Source organism: Schistocerca americana, chromosome 3, assembly GCF_021461395.2.
Source record: "Schistocerca americana isolate TAMUIC-IGC-003095 chromosome 3, iqSchAmer2.1, whole genome shotgun sequence".
Taxonomy (NCBI): domain Eukaryota; kingdom Metazoa; phylum Arthropoda; class Insecta; order Orthoptera; family Acrididae; genus Schistocerca; species Schistocerca americana.
Genome location: NC_060121.1, coordinates 573,782,209 through 573,802,348, shown reverse-complemented (window position 1 = coordinate 573,802,348; position 20,140 = coordinate 573,782,209). Strand labels below are relative to the sequence as shown.

At 42.4% G+C, this 20,140-nt stretch overlaps 1 protein-coding gene across 1 annotated transcript in view; it reads right to left on the bottom strand.

The window, feature by feature from the left end:
- Positions 1-20,140, bottom strand: part of LOC124606232 (fatty acyl-CoA hydrolase precursor, medium chain-like) — a 97,260-nt gene that overhangs the window by 64,136 nt on the left and 12,984 nt on the right. Inside the window, exons 3-5 of the mRNA XM_047138208.1 lie at positions 13,949-14,225; positions 11,039-11,224; positions 4,000-4,202 (exon numbers count right to left, since the gene is read on the bottom strand). Of these exons, the coding sequence (XP_046994164.1) occupies positions 4,000-4,202; positions 11,039-11,224; positions 13,949-14,225 (666 nt within the window). The remainder of the gene's footprint in view (positions 1-3,999; positions 4,203-11,038; positions 11,225-13,948; positions 14,226-20,140) is intronic.

The following is a 20,140-nucleotide window of genomic DNA, read 5'->3' as shown; positions in this document are numbered from 1 at the left end:
AATGATTGCTTATGGACTTATCCCCATCTTGAACGCAGTGCTTCACTTCTTATCCCAACCATACACAGCTGATTTACCATCATAGAACTAATCAATGGTATTTTAAAAGGAATGGCAATCACTACAACCACAGAAACAAATGGAAGGAATTGTCACGCTTGGTTTTAGGCGAAAGCTGTTTTGACTCAAAAATTCTCTCCGACAATAATGAGTTCCCTAAGGGAGCTAAATACATCCCATGTGGTAAATATATCTTTCTGATAACACTGAAAATTCCAAACATTAATTTTCAGTTACAATCTTGTGGCATACGCTGCCCAAAAGAAGAAAGTAATTACATTATTAAATTAATTCCACTGTTCCATGCATTTATTCAAATAACACTGTCTCTAAGTGTCCCTAAAGTTAATACTTTCCAGCGTATAATTTGTATACTTCATATGTGAAACTTAAAGCTAAGGAAATATGGAGCTACCTAGGGCATAGACACAAACTTTCGGAACTACTACATTGAACAATTTTTGCAGAAGTCTTGGATAAATCGAAATGAATTGCTATCGGCTTCCTTTTACATTTGCACATGGGCTAATGAATTAGCACATTTTCTGAAAATAACATCTTTGTAGCTCAAAATAATGTCATAGAATGCTGAGTCGCGGTTATCGTATGGACACGTCCTTAGAGCCCTGGATTTTGGAACTCAAAATTCATATTATACGATGAGAATTCCTGCACAAAGGCTGTTATGGTCGTGGATAATATCTTGTAACCTGGGACAAAAAAAAACCCTGGGTACCGCCTCTACTACGTTTCTAGACAGCTGTAGCAGCAAATCCTACACCCTCGTCTAAGATCATGTAAACTGCGTTGCTCGCAGGCACTGCACTTGCTTATAAGTTGTGCAGCAGACGGAAGAGACTGAAGGGCGAGCTCTCGGTGTTTTAAATAAGACTTTAGGCTAAGAAAGAAAACCCTGACAGAAAAACGGGTCAGGAGACCTGTAGATGGCAGACCCAGCACCGGACTACTCTAGGAAGTTAGGCTAGTAACCTCTTCTAGAGGGAAGTGGAGAGTCTTCTGAAGAATCAACGGAATAGCTTCGAATCAGAAACCGGAGACGAACAATTTAATGACAACCGGATTATACACTATATGATGGAATAGATCCGGACACCTCCAAACACATACGCTTTTCATGTAAGGTGCATTGTGCTGCCACATACTGCCAGGTACTCCGTATCAGCGATCTCAGTAGTCATTAAACATCGTGATAGAACAGAATGGGCCGCTCCGCAGAACACACGGACTTCGAATGTGGCCAGGTGATTTTGTGTCACTTGTGTCATCCGTCTGTACGCGAGATTTCCGCTCTCCTAAACATCCCTAGGTCGACTGTTTCCGATGTGATAGTGAAGTGGAAACGTAATGAGATACGTACAGCACCAAAGCGTACAGGCCGTCCTCGTCTATTGCCTGACAGAGACCGCCGACATTTGAAGAGGGTCGTAATGAGTAATAGGCAGACATCTATACACACCATCACACAGGAATTCCAAACTACCTCAGGATCCACTGCAAGTACTATGACCGTTAGGCGGGAGGTGGGAGAACTTGGATTTCAGCGTCGAGCGGCTGCCCATAAGCCACACATAACGCTGGTAAATGCCAAAAGACGCTTCGCTTGGTGTAAAGAGCGTAAATATTGGACGATTGAGCAGTGGAGAAAGGTTGTGTGATGTGACGAATCACGGTACACAATGTGGCGATCGGATGGCACGGTGAGGGTATGGCGAATGCCCGACGAACGTCATCTGCCCACGTGTGTAGTGCCAACAGTAAAATTCGGAGGCGATGTTGTTACGGTGTAGTCGTGTTTTTCGTGGAGGGTGTTTGCACGCCTTGTTGTTTTGCGTAGCACTATCACAGCACAGGCCTAGATTTATGTTTTAAGCACCTTCTCGTTTCCACTGCCGAATAGCAGTTCGGGGATGGCGATTGCATGTTTCAGCACGCTCGAGCACCTGTTCATAATACACGGTCTGTGGTGGAGTGGTTACACGACAATAATATCCCTGTAATGGGCTGGCTTGCAAAGAGTCCTGACCTGAATCCTATAGGGCACCTTTGGGATGTTTTGGAACGCCGACTTCGTGCCAGGCCTCACCGTCCAACATCGATACCTCTCCTCAGTGCAGCACTCCGTGTAGAACGGGCTGCCATTCCCCAAAAATCCTTCCAGCACGTGACTGAACGTATACCTGCAAGAGTGGTAGCTGTCATCAAGGCAAAGGATGGGCCAGCACCATACTGAATTCGATCACTACCGATGGAGGGCGCCACGAACTTGTCAGTCATTTTCAGCCAGGTGTCCGGATGCTTTTGATCACATAGTGTATATGAGGAAAAATATTATGTTTAATAACAAATTGAATTTCAGTACCTGGAATGAACTTGCTAGAGAAAAAGGTAATGAGTTAATACAAATACTAGGACAAAGGAGAATAAATATTGCTGCCATAACAGAAATCTTATAATACACAGCAGGGAGTATATGTAGACTATAGAACAGGCGTTTGTGGCACTTCTGACAGATACTAAATCCAAGGAACAATTGGTGTCCTACAATTACATTAATGATTGGAGGGAGACATCTATATTTAAACTGGAGTTCTTTTCAGTACTCACACCAGTGGAAGTAACGAACAATCAGGAATATTCTATGAGACTATTGAGAAACAGCTGTATGAACTGAACAATAATGACTGCCTTATTACGAGAGGACATTTAAATGCTGTAGTTGGCAATATACCAATACCAAACGTAGTTAAAAACTTTGGGGTACCTTGTGAGACCGACAAATTAGGAGAGCTGTGAGATTTGGCAAATTTTATTCAGCTGAAAATAACGAATACCCTTAACAGGAAAAAGGGCATCAATTAGTAGCATTTAGGATGATTAAAGACCTAAGCAAAACGAAATGAGACGTCGTTAGACTGAAAATTATAAAGAAAAGGATCGTATTAAGTAGTATAAAAAGTAATGACATGACGAAACATAACTAGTGAGAGATTTTTCACAAGAAAACTTAAGTGTTAGCTTAATATCAAAGGAAGAATTAAAATAAAGTCTGTAAACGAATAGGAATAGGAAAGCTGTCTAGATAGATAAGATAAATGAGAAACTTCTGAAGCATGGTGGAACATCCGTTGCTTCATTTGTACGATTTGTGTTGAGAACAACAACAAATACTGCAGACTGGACGATAATGATAGTTATCTCAGTTTTTAAGAATTCGATATTATGACAACCGGCTACAAAATCTATACAAAATCAATAAATGAAAGAACAACAGCGATTATAAAGATGTTACTGCTTGAGGAACAATATGACTATAGGCCAGGCAACTCACGTGTTGATAAAATATTTGTAGTGAATAAACTTACTGAAAAACATAGAGAATTCAAACCAGAAACGCGTCTCGTGTTTACACACCATGAAGAGAAGGGGGTTCTGAGGAATGATGGATATGAGGGGCTGGTAAAACGAGCTACCCCAGACAGTTACTTAAAGTTCTTAATAGTCTGTACAATCGTATAAAAATAATCAAAGAAACCAACAAAGAAGTGAGTAAAGCAGTAAATGTGAGAAAGGACCTACGTCAGGGCTGCAGTATGCCACCTTTCATTGTTTTATATTTATGCTGACAGCATCCTATGAGAAAGGGTGGATGAGCACTATGGTTTTAAAGAAGGACGTGAGAAGATTCTAAGCATTCTTTTATTTGCGTACTATCAAGTAATCTTTGGGGAAACACAAGATCCTGGTACACGGGCTTGGCAGAACGCCTTTGTTTAGTGTACATTCTCAGCTGTCTGTACTGGGAATAGGGCTTTAAACAAGCGGTAAGGTATAAAGGCAGATAATTTTCCAAAATCTAGATGTTTATGAAAAGCTACAAACCAAATCTTGTGAACCATTACAATGCGAGATTTCACGCACCTCCTCTGTCAGGATGAGTGAATTGTCCACCAGTAGGTCTGTAGCGTTCACGGACCGCAGGAAGGTGATGAGCTGCTCCGAGTCGTCCGTGTCAAAGCCGAGGAGGGCGCCCAGGCGGAACGCATGCTGCCGCGCCACTGCCGCCGGCAGTGGAGGCCGGGCGATGAAGTTGCCGCTCTCAACGATGAGTCGTGAGAACAAGCCTGTGGACGCAAGCAGTATGCATGTGATCAAAAGTGGATCTGTTTTCACTGTTGACCTTTCTATTCCCTTCCTCTTATGTGGGATAAGGGGCGCTCTGGTACGACCACATTTCTGGTCATCAGGCTAGTAGAATTTAGGACATGAGTATTTAACATTAATAAAATAAGAAGTTTTATAAAATATTTATATTTATTGCAGGTATTTATGAAATATAGGAGTCGATTATATGGCTACTGCAATGAAGGATGCAGCTGCATTTCGCTACTGAGCGGTGGTTATTGTTACACTATGTGATCAAAAGTATCGGGATACCTGGCTGAAAATGACTTACAAGCTCGTGGCGCCCTCCATCGGTAATGCCGGAATTCAATATGGTGGTGACCCATCCTTAGCCTTGATGACAGCTTCCACTCTCGCAGGCTTACGTTCTATCAGGTGCTGGAAGGTTGCGTGGGAAATGGCTGCCCATTCTTCACGGAGTGCTGCACTGACGAGAGGTATCGATGTCGGCTAGTGAGGCCTGGCACGAAATCGCCGTTCCAAAACGTCCCAAGGGTGTTCTATAGGATTCAGGTCAGGACTCTATGCAGACCAGTGCATTACAGGGTTGTTACTGTCGTGTAACCACAACGTCACAGGCCGTGTATTATGAAAAAGTGCTCGAAAGATGCAATCGCCATCCCCGAATTGCTCATGAACAGTGGAAGCAATAAGGTGCTCAAAACAGTGTAGGCCTGTGCTGTGATAGTTCCACTAAAAACAACAAGGGATGCAAGCCCCCTCCATGAAAAACACGACCACACCATAACAACACCGCCTCCAAATTTTGCTGTTGACAGTACACACGCTGGCAGATGACGTTCATCGGGCATTCGCCGTACGCAGACCTTGCCATCGGATCGCCACATTGTGTACCATGATTTGTCACTCCACACAACTTTTTCCACTTTTCAATCGTCCAATGTTTATGCTCCTTACTCCAAGCGAAGCGTTGTTTGGCATTTACCGGCGTTATGTGTGGCTTATGAGCAGCCGCTCGACGCTGAAATCCAAGTTTTCTCACCTTCCGCCTAACGGTCATAGTACTTACAGTGGGTCCTGAGGCAGTGTGGAATCCTGTGTGATGGTGTGAATAGATGTCTGCCTATTACTCATTACGACACTCTTCAAATGTCGCCGGTCTCTATGAGTCGATAGACGAGGTCAGCCTGTACGCTTTTGTGCTGTACGTGTCCCTTCACGTTTCCACTTCACTATCACATCGGAAACAGTCGACGTAGCGATGTTTGGAGTGTAGAAATTTCGCGTACAGACGGATGACACAAGTGACACAAAATCACCTGACCACGTTCGAAGTCCGTGTGTTCTGCGGAGCGCCCTGTTCTATCACGATGTTTAATGACTACTGAGGTAGCTGATATGGAGTACCTAGCAGTAGGAGGCAGCACAATGCGCCTAATATTAAAAACGTATGTCTTTGCGGGTGTCCGGATACTCTTGATCACATAGTGTATGTGTGATGATACGCTCAGGAGAAATGTGGTAAGTCTAGAAGGGAAGTACACTGTGATGAAGGGTGCATAATAGGACAGTGTAGGAACTAGGTACTACACCTGCGGAGTAAATTTGGTTGTTGGATGTTGGGAAGTGTGGGCGACGGTGGTCAGAGCTGGATCAGGCTGTTGGGAATTAGTCTAGGATGAATGAATGGTATACTGCAGCACTGACGTAAATATTGCGTAAGTGGAATATATTCGGTAGGATCTGTTGATAGGGTGAATTTATTGTTCAGGTAGTTGGTGCTGTTAACGTAGGCGAGTATGTCGGTACAGGCACTACAGTGGCCCACGAATGGAAGGATCTACGATACAACCTCATTTTGCTCTTAGAGTTAACGAGAGGTGTCGGAATTATTGAAATGTTGTAGGGTGATTCAGTCAGCTGGCAGAAGAAGCATGCGGGAGGAGAAAGAAAAAATAATACGAAAAGTGACGCGCAGTTAATGACGGTTTGATAGTAAAAACAAGCCTACGTTGGCGAAGGTAAGTGCTACATCACCTTACGTATCTACATCTACGTCTACGTGATTACTGATGGCTCCAAACAGGAGAATTTCCTTGGCTGTTCTGTAGTGTTCCCTGATCACGTTAACCGGCTTCGCCTCCCTGATGAATATACTGTTTTTGCAGCGGAGCTCCACGCGATCCTGAAGGCATTGGAGCAGATGAATCGTGTTCGTGGCGATCGATTTCTTCTCTGCACCGATTCTCTTAGTGCCTTACAATCACTGCAGAATCTGTTCCCAAATGTGGAGATGGTCCAGTTGATATATGACTAACTGTACTTGCTCCAACGGCGGGGTAAGGAGGTATCCTTCTGCTGGGTGCCTGGTCATGTAGGAATATGGGGCAATCAACAGGCCGATCGGGCTGCCAAGGAGGCCAGCAGAGAGCAGGATGTGGTCCAGTGTCCTATTCCCTTGCAGTCTGTCATCTCTTCACTCCACAGGAAGTGCATGGAGTTGTGGGAGGAAGAATGGCTGGCGGTGACGACCAATAATCTGCAGTTGGTGAAGTCCACAACTCGGCCGTGGCGTTCCTCCTGCCGGTTGCTCAGGCGGGAAGAGGTGGCCCTCACACGTACTCGGATCGGGCACTGTCCTCTCACACATGGCTTTTTATTACGGCGGGAGGATCCTCCGTTTTGTGATGCTTGAGGTGTGCACATCTCTGTCCGGCACATTTTAACAGACTGCAAGAGCAGAAGCACAAGTTGATGGGGATCTGCCTTGTGTTTTCGCTAACGATGAGACGTGTGTGTCTAGGGTTTTAAAGTTTTGTGATGTGTCTCGGTTCTGGCCTAAACTTTTAGGCTGAAGGTTTCAGTGTATTGCAGAGTGGCTGACTGCTTCCTTTTTTCCTTGCGATTAGCCAGCCACTTCCATCTGCTACATTGTTTTAGCTCCCTCTACCACTTTCTTCCTGTGTTGTCCATGTTTTACTGCTGGCGCCCTGCTGCCACGCTTCGGTGTGGGTAGGCACATATTTTTCAAAGCTTGTTACCTGTGTTTTATGTTCTGAGTATTTTCTTGGCACCTGTCTCCCTTTATTATTGAGCGGGCGCTGAAGACCTTGCAGTCGTGCGCCCAAACAAACCCTCTACTACTACTACTACGTGATTACTCACCACCTAACATTTAAATTCCTGGCAGAGGGTTCTTCGAATAAAGCTATCTCTCTACCGTTCCACACTAGAAAAGCGTGCGGGAGGAACGAACACTTGAATCTTACCGTGAGATCTCTGACTTTTACACTGCTGGTCACCCAAAATGCAACACCTTCAAGGAAGTATGAAAGTTAGGTGGAATTGGGAGCATGTCCTGGCGCCGACGAGGGGTGCACAGGATTAGGATTCAGTGCAGGTGCACATTATGGGCACCAGTAGCGTCGCCAGCAAGCGCCATATATAGGGGTGATCATACGGCCCTTTGAACGCACTGGAATTGTTCTTTCGTGCGGTTGTTTTGCATAAGCGGCTTCAGAATGGCCCGTAGAAGACGTAGTAAGTCTTTTACTACTCATATGAATGAGTTTTCACTTTTTACTGTTTACAGTCAATTGACACTTTTCGCACTAAACGGGTATAATGTGTAAAACGGTTTGTAATTGGTTTTGATCATCTAATGACTTTACAAGACAGAAAATGACAACATCATCTGCAAACACTCTAAGAAGGCTGCTCATATTGTCCCCTAAATCGCTAACGTAAGTCAGGAACCGCAGAGGTCCTATAACACTTCCTTGGTGAACGCCAGCTATTACTTTTGTTTTACCCTCTGTCTTTCCTTCAGATACTACTAAGTGCGACCTGCTTACTGTATTCATCTCTTAGTATCCATCTACAATTTTTATCCATCACAATTCCCTCTAACACTAAATTGGTGATCTCTTGATGTCTCAGAATGCGTCCACAAAATGCTTTTCTCTCTACCTATGCTTCAGTGTTCTTCTGTAGCACCACATTTCGAAACGTCTATTTTCTTTTTGTCTGTACTGCTTACCGTCCACGTCTTACTTCCATATAAGACTGCTCTTCAAACAAATACCTGTAGAAATTACTTCCAGACACTTAAATTTATGTTCGATCTTAAGACATTTCTCTTCTTCAGAAATGCTTTTTTTCCCATTGGTAATCTACATTTTATATCCTCTGTACTTCGGCTATCATTAGTTATTTTACTGAAAAATAGCAAAACTCCTCTGCTACCTTTAGTGTCTCTTTCCCTAATCTAATTTCCCCAGCATTGCCTGTTTAAATCGATTACATTCCACTACCCTTGTTTTGCTTTAGCTGATCTTCATCTTACATACTCATTTCAAGGCATTGTCCATTCCACTCAAATGGTCCTCCGCTGTTTGTGACAGAATCACAATGTCATCGACAAACCTCAAATATTTTATTTATTCTCCGTGAACTTCAATTCTTTCTCCAAATCTTTATTTGGTTCTCTTTAGTGTTTTCTCAGTGTACAGATTGAATAATGTATGGGATAGGCCACGACACTTTGTCCCTTCCTTTTCAATCACAGCTTCCCTCTCGTGCCACTCGAAACTGCTGTCCCGTTTCTGCACAGGTTGTACGTAGCCTTTTTCACCTTATATTTCGTCCCTATTTCCCTCAGACTTTCCAAGAGTGTACTCCTTTCAACACTGTCAACAGCTTCAGACTTTCAAAGAGTGTACTCCATTCAACAATGTCAATAGCTTTCTCTAGCTCTACAAACGCTATACAAGTAGGTTTGCCTATTCTTAACTTAATTCCTGAGAGATGCTGCAAAGTCAATACTGCTTCGTGCCTATTCCTTCATTTCTCTATCTTGCACATCTTTCACACTAGGTTCAGTGGTATTGTCACGGCTGGCTCTCTCGAGAAAATCTGAATGCTTTCTACTTCAGAGACCTTGTTGCAATTTAGGTCTTCGGTGCTCTCTGTCAGATACTCCTCGCCGTATGATATCTCTAATCTCATCTTCATGCACTTCCTCTCCTTTCTATAATTTGCCTTCAAGTTCGTTTCCCTTGTACAGACCATTCAGCTCTCCCTTCATTGCTTAGTACTGGTTTTCCATCTAAATCTTTGATATTCGTACGGGGGCCTCTCCTATCTCCAAAGATCTCTTTAATTTTCCCATAGGAGGTATCTACCTTTCCTCTAGTGATGTATGCTTCTGTATCTTCACATTCATTCCCTAGTCATTCCTGCTTCGACATTTGCACTCGCTGTCAGACTCGTTTCTTAGACGTTGGTATTCACTTTCGCCTGCTTTATTTACTGCATTTCATATTGTTTCGTTTCATCTATGAAATTCAATTTCTCGTGTGATGACTAGATATTTCTACTGGACCTTGTCTTTTTTGCCTATTTAATCCTCTGCTTCCTTCGCCATTTCATCTCTGAAACGTACCCGTTAGTCTTCTCCTGTATTCCTTTCCCCTGTTGTAGTCAATCGATGCCTTCTTCTATTGAGATTTCAACAACGAATGGTCCTTACAACTTGTCCACATGATATCTTCTTAGTTTCCTGCCTTTTGTAACTTGCACAGATTTAATCTATAGTTCATGACCATTTAATTGTGGTCAGAATCCACATCTGATATTAGTCTTACAGTCTAAAATATTGTTCCAAAATCAATGTCTTACCAGTATACAATCAGTATGAGAACTTTCTGTGTCTCCATGTCTCTTCTTTCATGGTTTCTTAAGCCAAGAGAAAAGGATGATTAAAGTATATTCAGTGCAAAATGCTACCATGTACGTTGCTATTTTATCCCTTTGCCCCAACCCATATTCACCTACTATTTTTCCTTCTCTTTCTTTTCCTTACTATCGAATGCTACTCCCATATCACAATCAATTTTTCGTCTTCCTTTACTATCTGAATTATTTATCATTATCTCATCATACATTTCTTCAATCTCTTCATCAGCAGTGGAGACAGTTTGCATATAAACTTGTTCTTCCGTGCTTGTGTGTGTATGCGTGTGTATGGGGGGGGGGGGGGGGGGTAGCCAACCGACATCCCTATTTTCTTACTCATTGTTCGGTCTATTCCTCCATTACTCTTTTTTTGTTTCTGTATTTATAACACTGCACTGGTCTGAAGAGAAGTCCTGTTCCTCCTGTCACCGAATTTCACAAATTTCGATTTTCTCTAATTTTAACAAAAGCATTTAAATTTTCTGACTTACTTGCAAAAGGTAGTTATTCAGGCTTTTGCTAGGTCGCCACATTAATGAGACTGGAACATCTCGAAAAGGAAGCTCCAGTAACTGCGAAACGCAATACTCGACCACACGAAAAGTGCTGTTTCTCACTGTATTTTACTCTGATATTCTTAAACTGAACTATATTGCTAATTGAGCTTGTAATGGCTCTGGCAAGTTTTTGAAAACATTTGTTTGTGAATAATGGATGTCTTTCTTGATGAAATTATGTGCCTTCATTAAGAAGATTATTCTTGTGATACTGACTCCATGACGTGAACTGTGAGTTTGGAAAACTGCTATTTTATTTGTTACAAATTTCATTAAGGAATGAAGTAAGTGTATCGTATACAGTCATGGTCCAATCTTATTGTGCTGAAGTGTGGTATTACTTCCTTATAATACTGAGTTGTAGGGGAATACATTCAAAATGTATCCCATTCAGTTTTTGAGCCATTCACACCACCACCATATCCGCTCTTAAAATATTCCTTTTGTGCTTGTTCGAAGTCTTATGTCTGTAGAACGAAAGACTGACCGGAAGCAGCAGTGTGGTGCCGGACGGTGCTCACCTGCGGACATGGGCGACACGAAGTGGAGTGAGACGGACACGCCTCCAGCACTCTGTCCTTGGAGAGTCACTTGCTGAGGGTCGCCGCCGAAGTTGGCTATGTTGTTCTGGACCCAGGTCAGCGCCAGCTGCTGGTCCTTGAGTCCTGCGTTGCCAGGTGCGACAGCGTCTCCCGTACTCACAAAACCTGAAGGAACAGGGCTGATATTTAAGCAAGTGGCTCCTTACTCATCAATTTATTGGGATATTACTACCGGTCTCGTTAAATGCTAACAGCCAATCCGAATAACATCTCAAACACTTTTATTCAGTACTTCACTATATATACGTAAATAGTGATGACTGTCCGTCAGAAATAAATTCGGAAAGGCAGTTTCGCTGTGGAAATACAGTATTCTAACGCTTATACATATTTCCTCACCTGAGCGCAATGGCTCAGAATTACGAAAGCATGACCGAAATTTGAAACCTCGATGAGCTTCAAGAGAAGCGAAAGATAGATGAAAGAAGAGAAGAGTGCGTTTCCTGTCTTGCTAATAAAGAATGTGATAATGAATTCAATTAATTGAAAGTGACGAATAAAAAACGAGAGGAAAAGAATTTCATTCAATGAAAACTGGTATCGCAATTTTTGACCATGCTACCTGCGAATTTGTTATAATAACATTGTAAAGATGAAAATGATGAATCCAATATGGTGGAAATTCTAAAATTTTCGACATTTGTCTCTTAGACCGACATCTCATTTGTCGATAGTTTCAGAAAGTGCAGCCAAATTTCCATTGCTCTCAATTTTTTCCTAATATGCTCAATTTAAACCCTTCTCTTTGTTAGTTCCTTGAATCGGCTGGGAGACGATAACTCTTTTACAATATCTGATGCGTCCAATTTCTCATTATCATCAGTTTCGAGTATGGAAATTGAGCAATCGAAGATCGTAGGATGTTCTTCTTTTTGAGACGGACCTGACAATTTCTTACCTGCTCAAGAACAGGAAAGAATACATTACTATTCAGCAAGTTGCCACCCTTCTTTTAAAATGTTCTTCATTCCTTGCCACCTGATACTTGGACGTCAGCTTGACATATGAACTTCAAACAATTTGCCTTATATTCCCTGACAAGGACTTTTCCAGTCTGCTGACAGTTGTCTGTAGTGTACTTCACATGGACTTTTCAGGAATGCAAAAATCTCCCATGATGTAACGATGTGATATCAGTTAACTAGATAGTAACATCAACAGATAGTACTTATTCGATGCAATGCTTCTATAACTTCAGTTCTAGCAACCTTGGATATTGGGTTTTGTCACTAGTATTCATTTTTACTATCTACACATAAAATAGACACAAGATGCATTGTATTTTCATTTTTATGCTGTGGATACCGATTAATACCATTTCTACGTACATATGGGCTATGCTTTACTTCTTTTTAAACATTATTTTAAAAAAATATTCAAATGACACATTGCGACAGCCGTTCCTTTATTTTAGTTTTATTATACTTTTTTCAGGAATAGTTACTTGTGATTAAATTTCTCAGCACAGAAATTATCTATGGCTTTTCATAATGCTTCATTATTCTTTCACTCGTTGTTTAATACGAACATTAACTAAAAAACAACAGTTACTGATTAAACGATTAAGTAAGTCTTTGAATTAAGTACATGTCTTCTGCAGCAACCACGGATTTCGAGTAAAGTTGACAAATACATTTCGTGGTAATGTCTCCCCTTTCTTATGCATATTTCGTAAGCCTAATGTGACAGAGTGGTTTAATCATTGTATGGTGTAACTACCATCTAATGATGGCAATACATATTGCCCAAACAAGTAATCCGCTAACTGTATTAACATAGCGATTTTGCACCTCTCCAGGTGCACTAATTTGTTTCCCGGAAGTGTAGAAGGACTTGCACCTAGCCACCGAACAAACCAAATGGGCCAAACTACCATTTAATTTGCGTATTGCACAATGTAATTCTATGACAGATTCATAACTAAAAGGGAAACACTTATCTATCAACAAATGCGAACCGTTATACAAATCTGAAGCCCCACATAGCAAAAACGATGAATTTGTGAGTTTGTTGAAATGGGCTCTGCACTAAAGTTGATCTTTCTGCTAATCGTGACATCTACAGATGTCGTCCGTGTGTCTAATTTACACTGATAGCTAATGGGTTTCCTAATACGTGGGAATACGAATTACAGTGTGAAGAAGTTTTGACGCCAGTACCATCAAACTTCTAACCCCTACACCCCCGGAATAACGCATTTCCGGATAAGAGTTCCCTCTGAAAAATATAATGTTTCCCATCCTACACAATTTACTAAGCGTTTCTCGCATTTTATTTTTCGATGCAGCCTGTATATATCAGGGATAATGCGAGAACTACAGATTGCGGCCCGTCAGTGCAAGAACGCATTTACTGCTAAAAACGTGGCACAGTGTCATTCATTGGCCTCTGTATGTTCGACAGTCTTTTGAGCCATTTGCTAATGTTTCCAGTCAAGGGCAACTACTCGCAGTTTTCCTTGAACATTTGACAGTTTGATTTTCATATATTAACTGGTATGACCAAGGTACATAGATTAGCGAAACAGTACAGATAATCGTTGAAACATAAAGATCGACCGTGCGAGCACCTCTAGCAGGATTAAACTGCAAAGCAATTAACCATTAAAATAAAATTAATGTGACTTGAAGTAGAGAGGGTAATAACGATGAAGAAGAGAAGAAGAAAGAACCGTTTAAATCTACAGAGAGGCGGAATTTAAAATGGAAAAAGGAAGAGTTATGGATGTATGGAGAGAAAATTCCAGTAGCTCCATAAAAAGCAGCAACTGTTTCAGAATCAAGAAGAGAAGTTAGTCATATCACTCTGATGGAAGTGCAACAGACATACCTATCGGTCCTAGGCGATAGTTGATGGTGACCAGTATGACGCCATAGGAAACGAGGAAGTCTGGGCCGTGTTCGTCGTCTGAGCCGCTGCCGGTATAGAAGCCCCCGCCGTGCACCCAGAACATGACGGGCAGCCCTGCGCCCTCCTCTGGAACTCCAGGCACGAACACGTTCAGGTAGAGGCAGTCCTCCGAACCGGTGCCGGTGTTCTGCACGCAGTCGCTGCCGTACTCCGTGGCATCACGGATGCCTTCCCAGTTACGTGGTGGTTGAGGAGCCTGAAACAGCAGGGGCGTGATGTCGGAATGATCTCAGTCTCCAAGACTTCCAGTATGTTCCGCGTGCTTTGACTCTGAAGTAATGGAACCGGGAAATAATCTTCTTACAGACGATTCTTAAATTCGGCGAATGTTAGAGTCATCCCCAGTGCATCGGACAGACCCAAGAACAATTTCAGATCTCTGGCTTCGTTGCTGATTCTGATTTAGGCAGATTGTTTAGTGCTGTAGTCTTCTTTTGGAAAACTTTTAATTTGCGTAGATTGCAAGGAGGGATAGAGCGGTTACTAGCTTCGAAAAGTTAAATGGTCGTCTTCAGATAACTTAATATAAACCAGTGTCTACATGGGTTAGTAATTCGAGTCCCTGTATCACCGTCATCTTCATAATTCGAAACTCAAAAATTTTGGTTACAATATCACTGCGCAAGAATGTAATTAAATGATCACTTTTTGGAAACTCAGCAAATGTTTTCTGTTGTAAATGGACATTGCGACACGTTTGAAATTTAGCTCAAAGATGTCTACAAGCATTCTCTGTAACGATGCAAAGGCACGGAGGCTCGCGACTTCACTCTCAGGCTGGGAGACACTTCGAACACGAAGGTGTCGATTCAAGCAAGAGAGAGGCAACAGCTCAGTTCATGTGAGCTGTACAGTAGGTTACTGATGTCATGTTGACACTAAATACTAGCACAGTTCTGCCCAACGTCTCTGTGAACGTGTCACATTATAGGGAGGTCGACACACCCCCCCTTACTCACATTTCACCCTTTCTTTTGACGCCTCTGCAATGTAGGTCAGAATCGCGACATCCAGTATTGAAATCACTCGATTTTGTTATGGGTGGCTCAGAATCAGCATGAAGAGGCCTCAGGGGTGGGATAAAGGACGTCATTGAAACCACGCCCTCCTTTGGGGCTATGATTGCTGCACATTTCGTGGTCAACACTGACAGTTCGCAGTGCGATGAGCCACAGATCGACGTTCTAGACACTTCTGCGAACCCGCGGGCGTTTCAACCCAACGCTAAGGACATCATGGGGTTTTAGGCCAATTAAAAGTCATCTGACGTCCGTGGAGTGTAGCGCAGCAGCAGTTTATGGCCCGATATATTGGTTGGAACCACAAGGTTCGATCTTATTCTATTGCATTTGAACGTGATCCTAAGCTTAAAAGCGTTTTTATGTTTTTCCGTCCTTCCTTTATCGCACCCTTTTGCGCCATATCAAGGGGGGGGGGCGGAGAGGGGGAGGGGCAGCTGCAATATTAACATGAGCTTGAATTAGACGGCAAAGAGTCCCCCAATCAGAGGCACATCATTCGTGGCACCCGTGCAGCTTTTTGAACAAATTACAAATGTAATTGTCAGGAACTTAGACACACATTCACTTCGCGGTAACTCTAGCACCTGAGAGTTTCATAACCCCTTCGGCACCATTTAGGTGCAGTTTGACTCCTTCAGGCGCTAGAGCTTCAGCGATTCTGACGTCTATCGGAGAGGAGTCGAAAGAAGGGGTGAAGTTTGGGTGAGAAGGGGTGTAACGACTTCCTCGTCGTGTGCAAAAAATGGTTCAAATGGCTCTTAGCACTATGGGACTTAACATCTGAGGTCATTAGCCCCCTAGAACTTAGAACTACTTAAACCTAACTAACCTAAGGACATCACACACATCCATGCCCGAGGCAGGATTCGAACCTGCGACCGTAGTGGTCCCACGGTTCCAGACTGAAGCGCCTAGAACCGCTCGGCCACTCCAACCGGCCGTGTGAGAAGTCCACTGTCGCGTTGGACAGAATTATCCTAAAATTTGGTGCCAATTTGATATTAATAATCCTCATTGTGACCCTCACGAACTTCTGGGCTATGGACTACTTTCCCGAATATGTCGACACATTGCCTTTTCAAGAGTCGCCGAATCCGAGGGTTACGTTACAGGTAGGTTGTAGGCACGTTTGAGCCAAATTTCAAACTTGTGCATCGAAAAAGTGAGCCTTTAATATTGTTGCGCAATATATTTATGCTGTGCAACGTTTTACTGTGTGGCATGAAAGATGCATAATCGTGGTAAAATGACGCAATATAAGCAGCAATCTTGTCTGTCGACAGTGTCGCCAGGAGCTACCCAGGTGACATTAATTTCCAGACTTCCAAAAGAAAACTACAACACTATACTTAAATATCGCTTTCTACAACACTGACAGTGTCAGGTTATTATAGTATTAAGTCTGCTAATTTATGTTTGTTCTTCAAGTGCTCTGTGCAGTAGTCTTTTGTGATCTCGCTGCCTAGACTGGAGTAATACCTCTTTTTCCTTTTGCTTCGTGTTTTCATTCCCTTCGCTAAATGATAGGACATTCTGCTACAGAACTCGATTCTCATTGGTAACTGGAAAAGAGCCTTGAGTAGCAGAAAAATTTTTCCAATTGGAGATGAACAGAAAACGCCCGTCATTCAAAGCAAACCTGCAGAAAAGCTTCATCGGAGCTGAGGGACGGACTGTCTGGTATTGTTGGTTCTCGTCTGCATTTATGTTTATATATGATCCACGACGCCATCTACGTCCTTCCTTTGCTTTTGCTTGTCCATGCCGTTATATGGCGAACTAAGCATCTACTCGGTGTTTTTCAGCTCTCGTGGTTCAGATGAGTAGCTATATCTCAATAAAGTGACTTTTGGACTCTAAGCTTTTCTGAAATTGAAGTAGCTATCCGTTTTTAGCAGATATTTTGACATACTTATTTTGTAGGTTCCTTAGTCACAGTGGGGAGTTGACTGCTAATTGGAGGTAGCTATGAGAAAAAGACCGGAGAACCAACGAAAGGACAATGTTCTAGGAACCAGGGCATGGGACGTCAGAAGTTTGACCGTGGTTGGGAAGCTAGAAAATCTGAAACGGTAAATGCTAAGCGTCAATCTAGATATAGTGGGGTCAATGAATAGAAGCGGCAAGAAGACGAAGATTTGTGGTCAATTGGGGTAACATCAACAGCAACAGCAAATGACATAATGGGAGCAGGGTTCGTTATGAATAGGGTGGTGGGACAAATAGGGAGTTACTGTGAACAGTTCAGTGACAATACTGTTCTCATCAAAATCAACAGCAAACCAACACCAACAACGATAGTTAGGTATAAATGCGGATGTTGCAAACCGAAAATGAAGATACAGAGAAAGCGTATGAGGATACTGAACGGGTAATTCGGTAGGAAACCAGATGAAAATCTAATCGGTTGCAGGCGTAGAAGAAAGGATTACGAGCGAATATGGACTTCGAACTGGGAATGTGAGAGGAGATACACTATTTATAGTCGGCAGTAAATTTCGGCTATTAACAGCGAACAAGAATCAGAAGAGGAGGAGATATACTTGGAAGAGGCAGGAAGGGCGGGAAGATTTCAGTTGGATTACACCATGGTCAGACAGAAATTTCAAAATCAGGTACTGGATTGTAAAGCGTAACCAGGAGCAAACATAGACTCAGATCACCATTTAGTAGTGATGAAGAGTAGAATGAAGCTTAAAAGACTAGTCAGGAAGAATCAATGAACAAAGAAGTGGGACATGTAAGTACTAAGGAATGACAAGGTACCCTTGAAGTTCTCCGAGGATATAGATTTTGCGATAGGGAATAGCTCAGTAGGCAGTTCAGTTGAAAAGGAATGCACCCACATATATAAAAAGATAAATGTGAATAATCCATGGATAACAAAACAAATACTACAGCTGATCTGTGAAAGGAGGGAGTAAAAGGACGTTCAAGAAAATTCAGGAACACAAAAACGGAAGCTACTTAAGAATGAAATAAGAAATGCAGGGAAACTAAGGTGAAATGGGTACACGGAAAATGTGAAGAAATCTAAAGATAAATGATTGTCTGAAGAATTGAGCCAGCATACAGAGAAATCAAAACAACTTTCGGTGAAATTAAAAGCAAGGGTGGAAACATTAAGAGCGCAATGAGAATTCCACTGTTAAATTCACAGGAGACTGTGGACAGATGGGAAGAGTACACTGAAGGCCTCTATGAGGGGAAGGCTTGTATGATGACGTGGTAGAAGAAGAAACGGGAGTCGATATAGTAGAGGTAGGGAAGCCTGCATTAGAATCACAATTTAAAATGTATTATAAAGACTTTTGATCGATAAAGGAAGAAAGAAAAGATAACATTCCATCAGAATTTATAAAATCCTTGGGGGAGGAGACACCAGAACGAATATTCACATTGGCATGTAGAGTGTATGAGTCTGACGATATACCATTAAACTTTCGGAAAAGTATCATCGATACAACTCCGACGACTGCAAGAGCAGACAAGTGCGAGAATTATCGCACAAGCAGCTTAAAGCTCATGCATCCAAAATGCTGAGAGAAGTAATATACAGAAGAACGAAACAGAAAATTGAGGATGCGCTAGGTGACTATCAGTTTAGCATTAGGAAAGGCAAAGGTACCAGGCACGCATTTCTGACGTAGCGGTAAATAATGGAAGCGAGATTAAAGAGAAATCGAGACATGTTCATATAATTAGTCGGCCTAGGAAAAGCGTTGGACACTGTCAAATGGAGCAAGCCGTTCGGAATTCTGAGAAAATTAGGGGTAAGCTATAAAGAAAAACAGGTAATATACAATATGAATAAGAGTCAGGAGGGAACAAAAGAGTGGAAAACCAGGAACGAAGTTTTCTGATTATAAGCGGTATAAGATAGGGATGACAGGGATGTAACCTTTCGCCTCTACTGTACAATCTGTACGGTGAAGAAGCAATGACCGGAACAAAACATAGGTTCAATGGTGGAATTACAATTCAAGATCAAAGGATATCAATGTTAAGATTCGTTGATAACACTGCTATCCTCAGTGAATGTGAAGAAGAATTACGGGATCTTTAGAGACACACACCGAAACATCACCTCTGTCGTAGAATGACACGACTTGTCTACTCCACACCAAGCTGATGTCTCGATTCCGCAAGCTCCGAACGGTTCCGAGAACATATATGTATTTTTATTAATTTTTCCCGTACAGCCATTGAGCCTCAGTAACTGAATTGAGGGGTTCTCATTTGTCTCTTCCGGCTTCTGTTGCTCATTGTATTCTACAGGAGAGAACTTACTACCAAGGCATTACAAAATTGGGTGTGAACATGTGCTAGAAATCAGCGGCCATCCTAGGGAATTTACTCGTTTATAAAATCAAGTTAGTATGCCTAGACCAAAATCCATTTAGTCTTACAGGAACGGTGAACCATCACTTCCTGGCTAGAGTGAGACCTTCTCTATCCGTATACCAGACACTGCCTCTGGCGTTCAGTATGGCGAACTAGACGAGCCAAAACATAATGACCACCTGCTTAATAACGTGCTGGGCCAGGTGTGAAACGCAATACAGTACCGGCTCTGCGTGGCATCGATGTGATTAATCCCGAGGTATGTGGCACCAGATACGTGAACGCACATGTCACGAAATTACGGTATACTAGTGGCCAGTGGTATGAAGGTGTGAAGCTGGCGCCAGACAGCGTCCCAGATGTTTTCCATTACGTTCAGATCAGGTGAATTTAGTAGCCTTGTCATCAACATGGATTCACTATGTTCCTCAAACTACAGTGACACGATTCTGAGATCAAAAAATGTTCAAATGTGTGTGAAATCTTATGGGACTTAACTGCTAAGGTCATCAGTCCCTAAGCTTACACACTGCTTAACCTAAATCATCCTAAGGACAAACACACACACCCATACCCGAGGGAGGACACTAAACTCCGCCGGGACCAACCGGACAGTCCAAGACTGCAGTGCCCTAGACCGCTCGGCTAGAAGATGACATCACTGTCAGAGAAGATTTCATTAATGATGGATGCAGATGGTCTGCAGTAATCTACACGTAATCCACAAATATCATTCTGCCTTTGA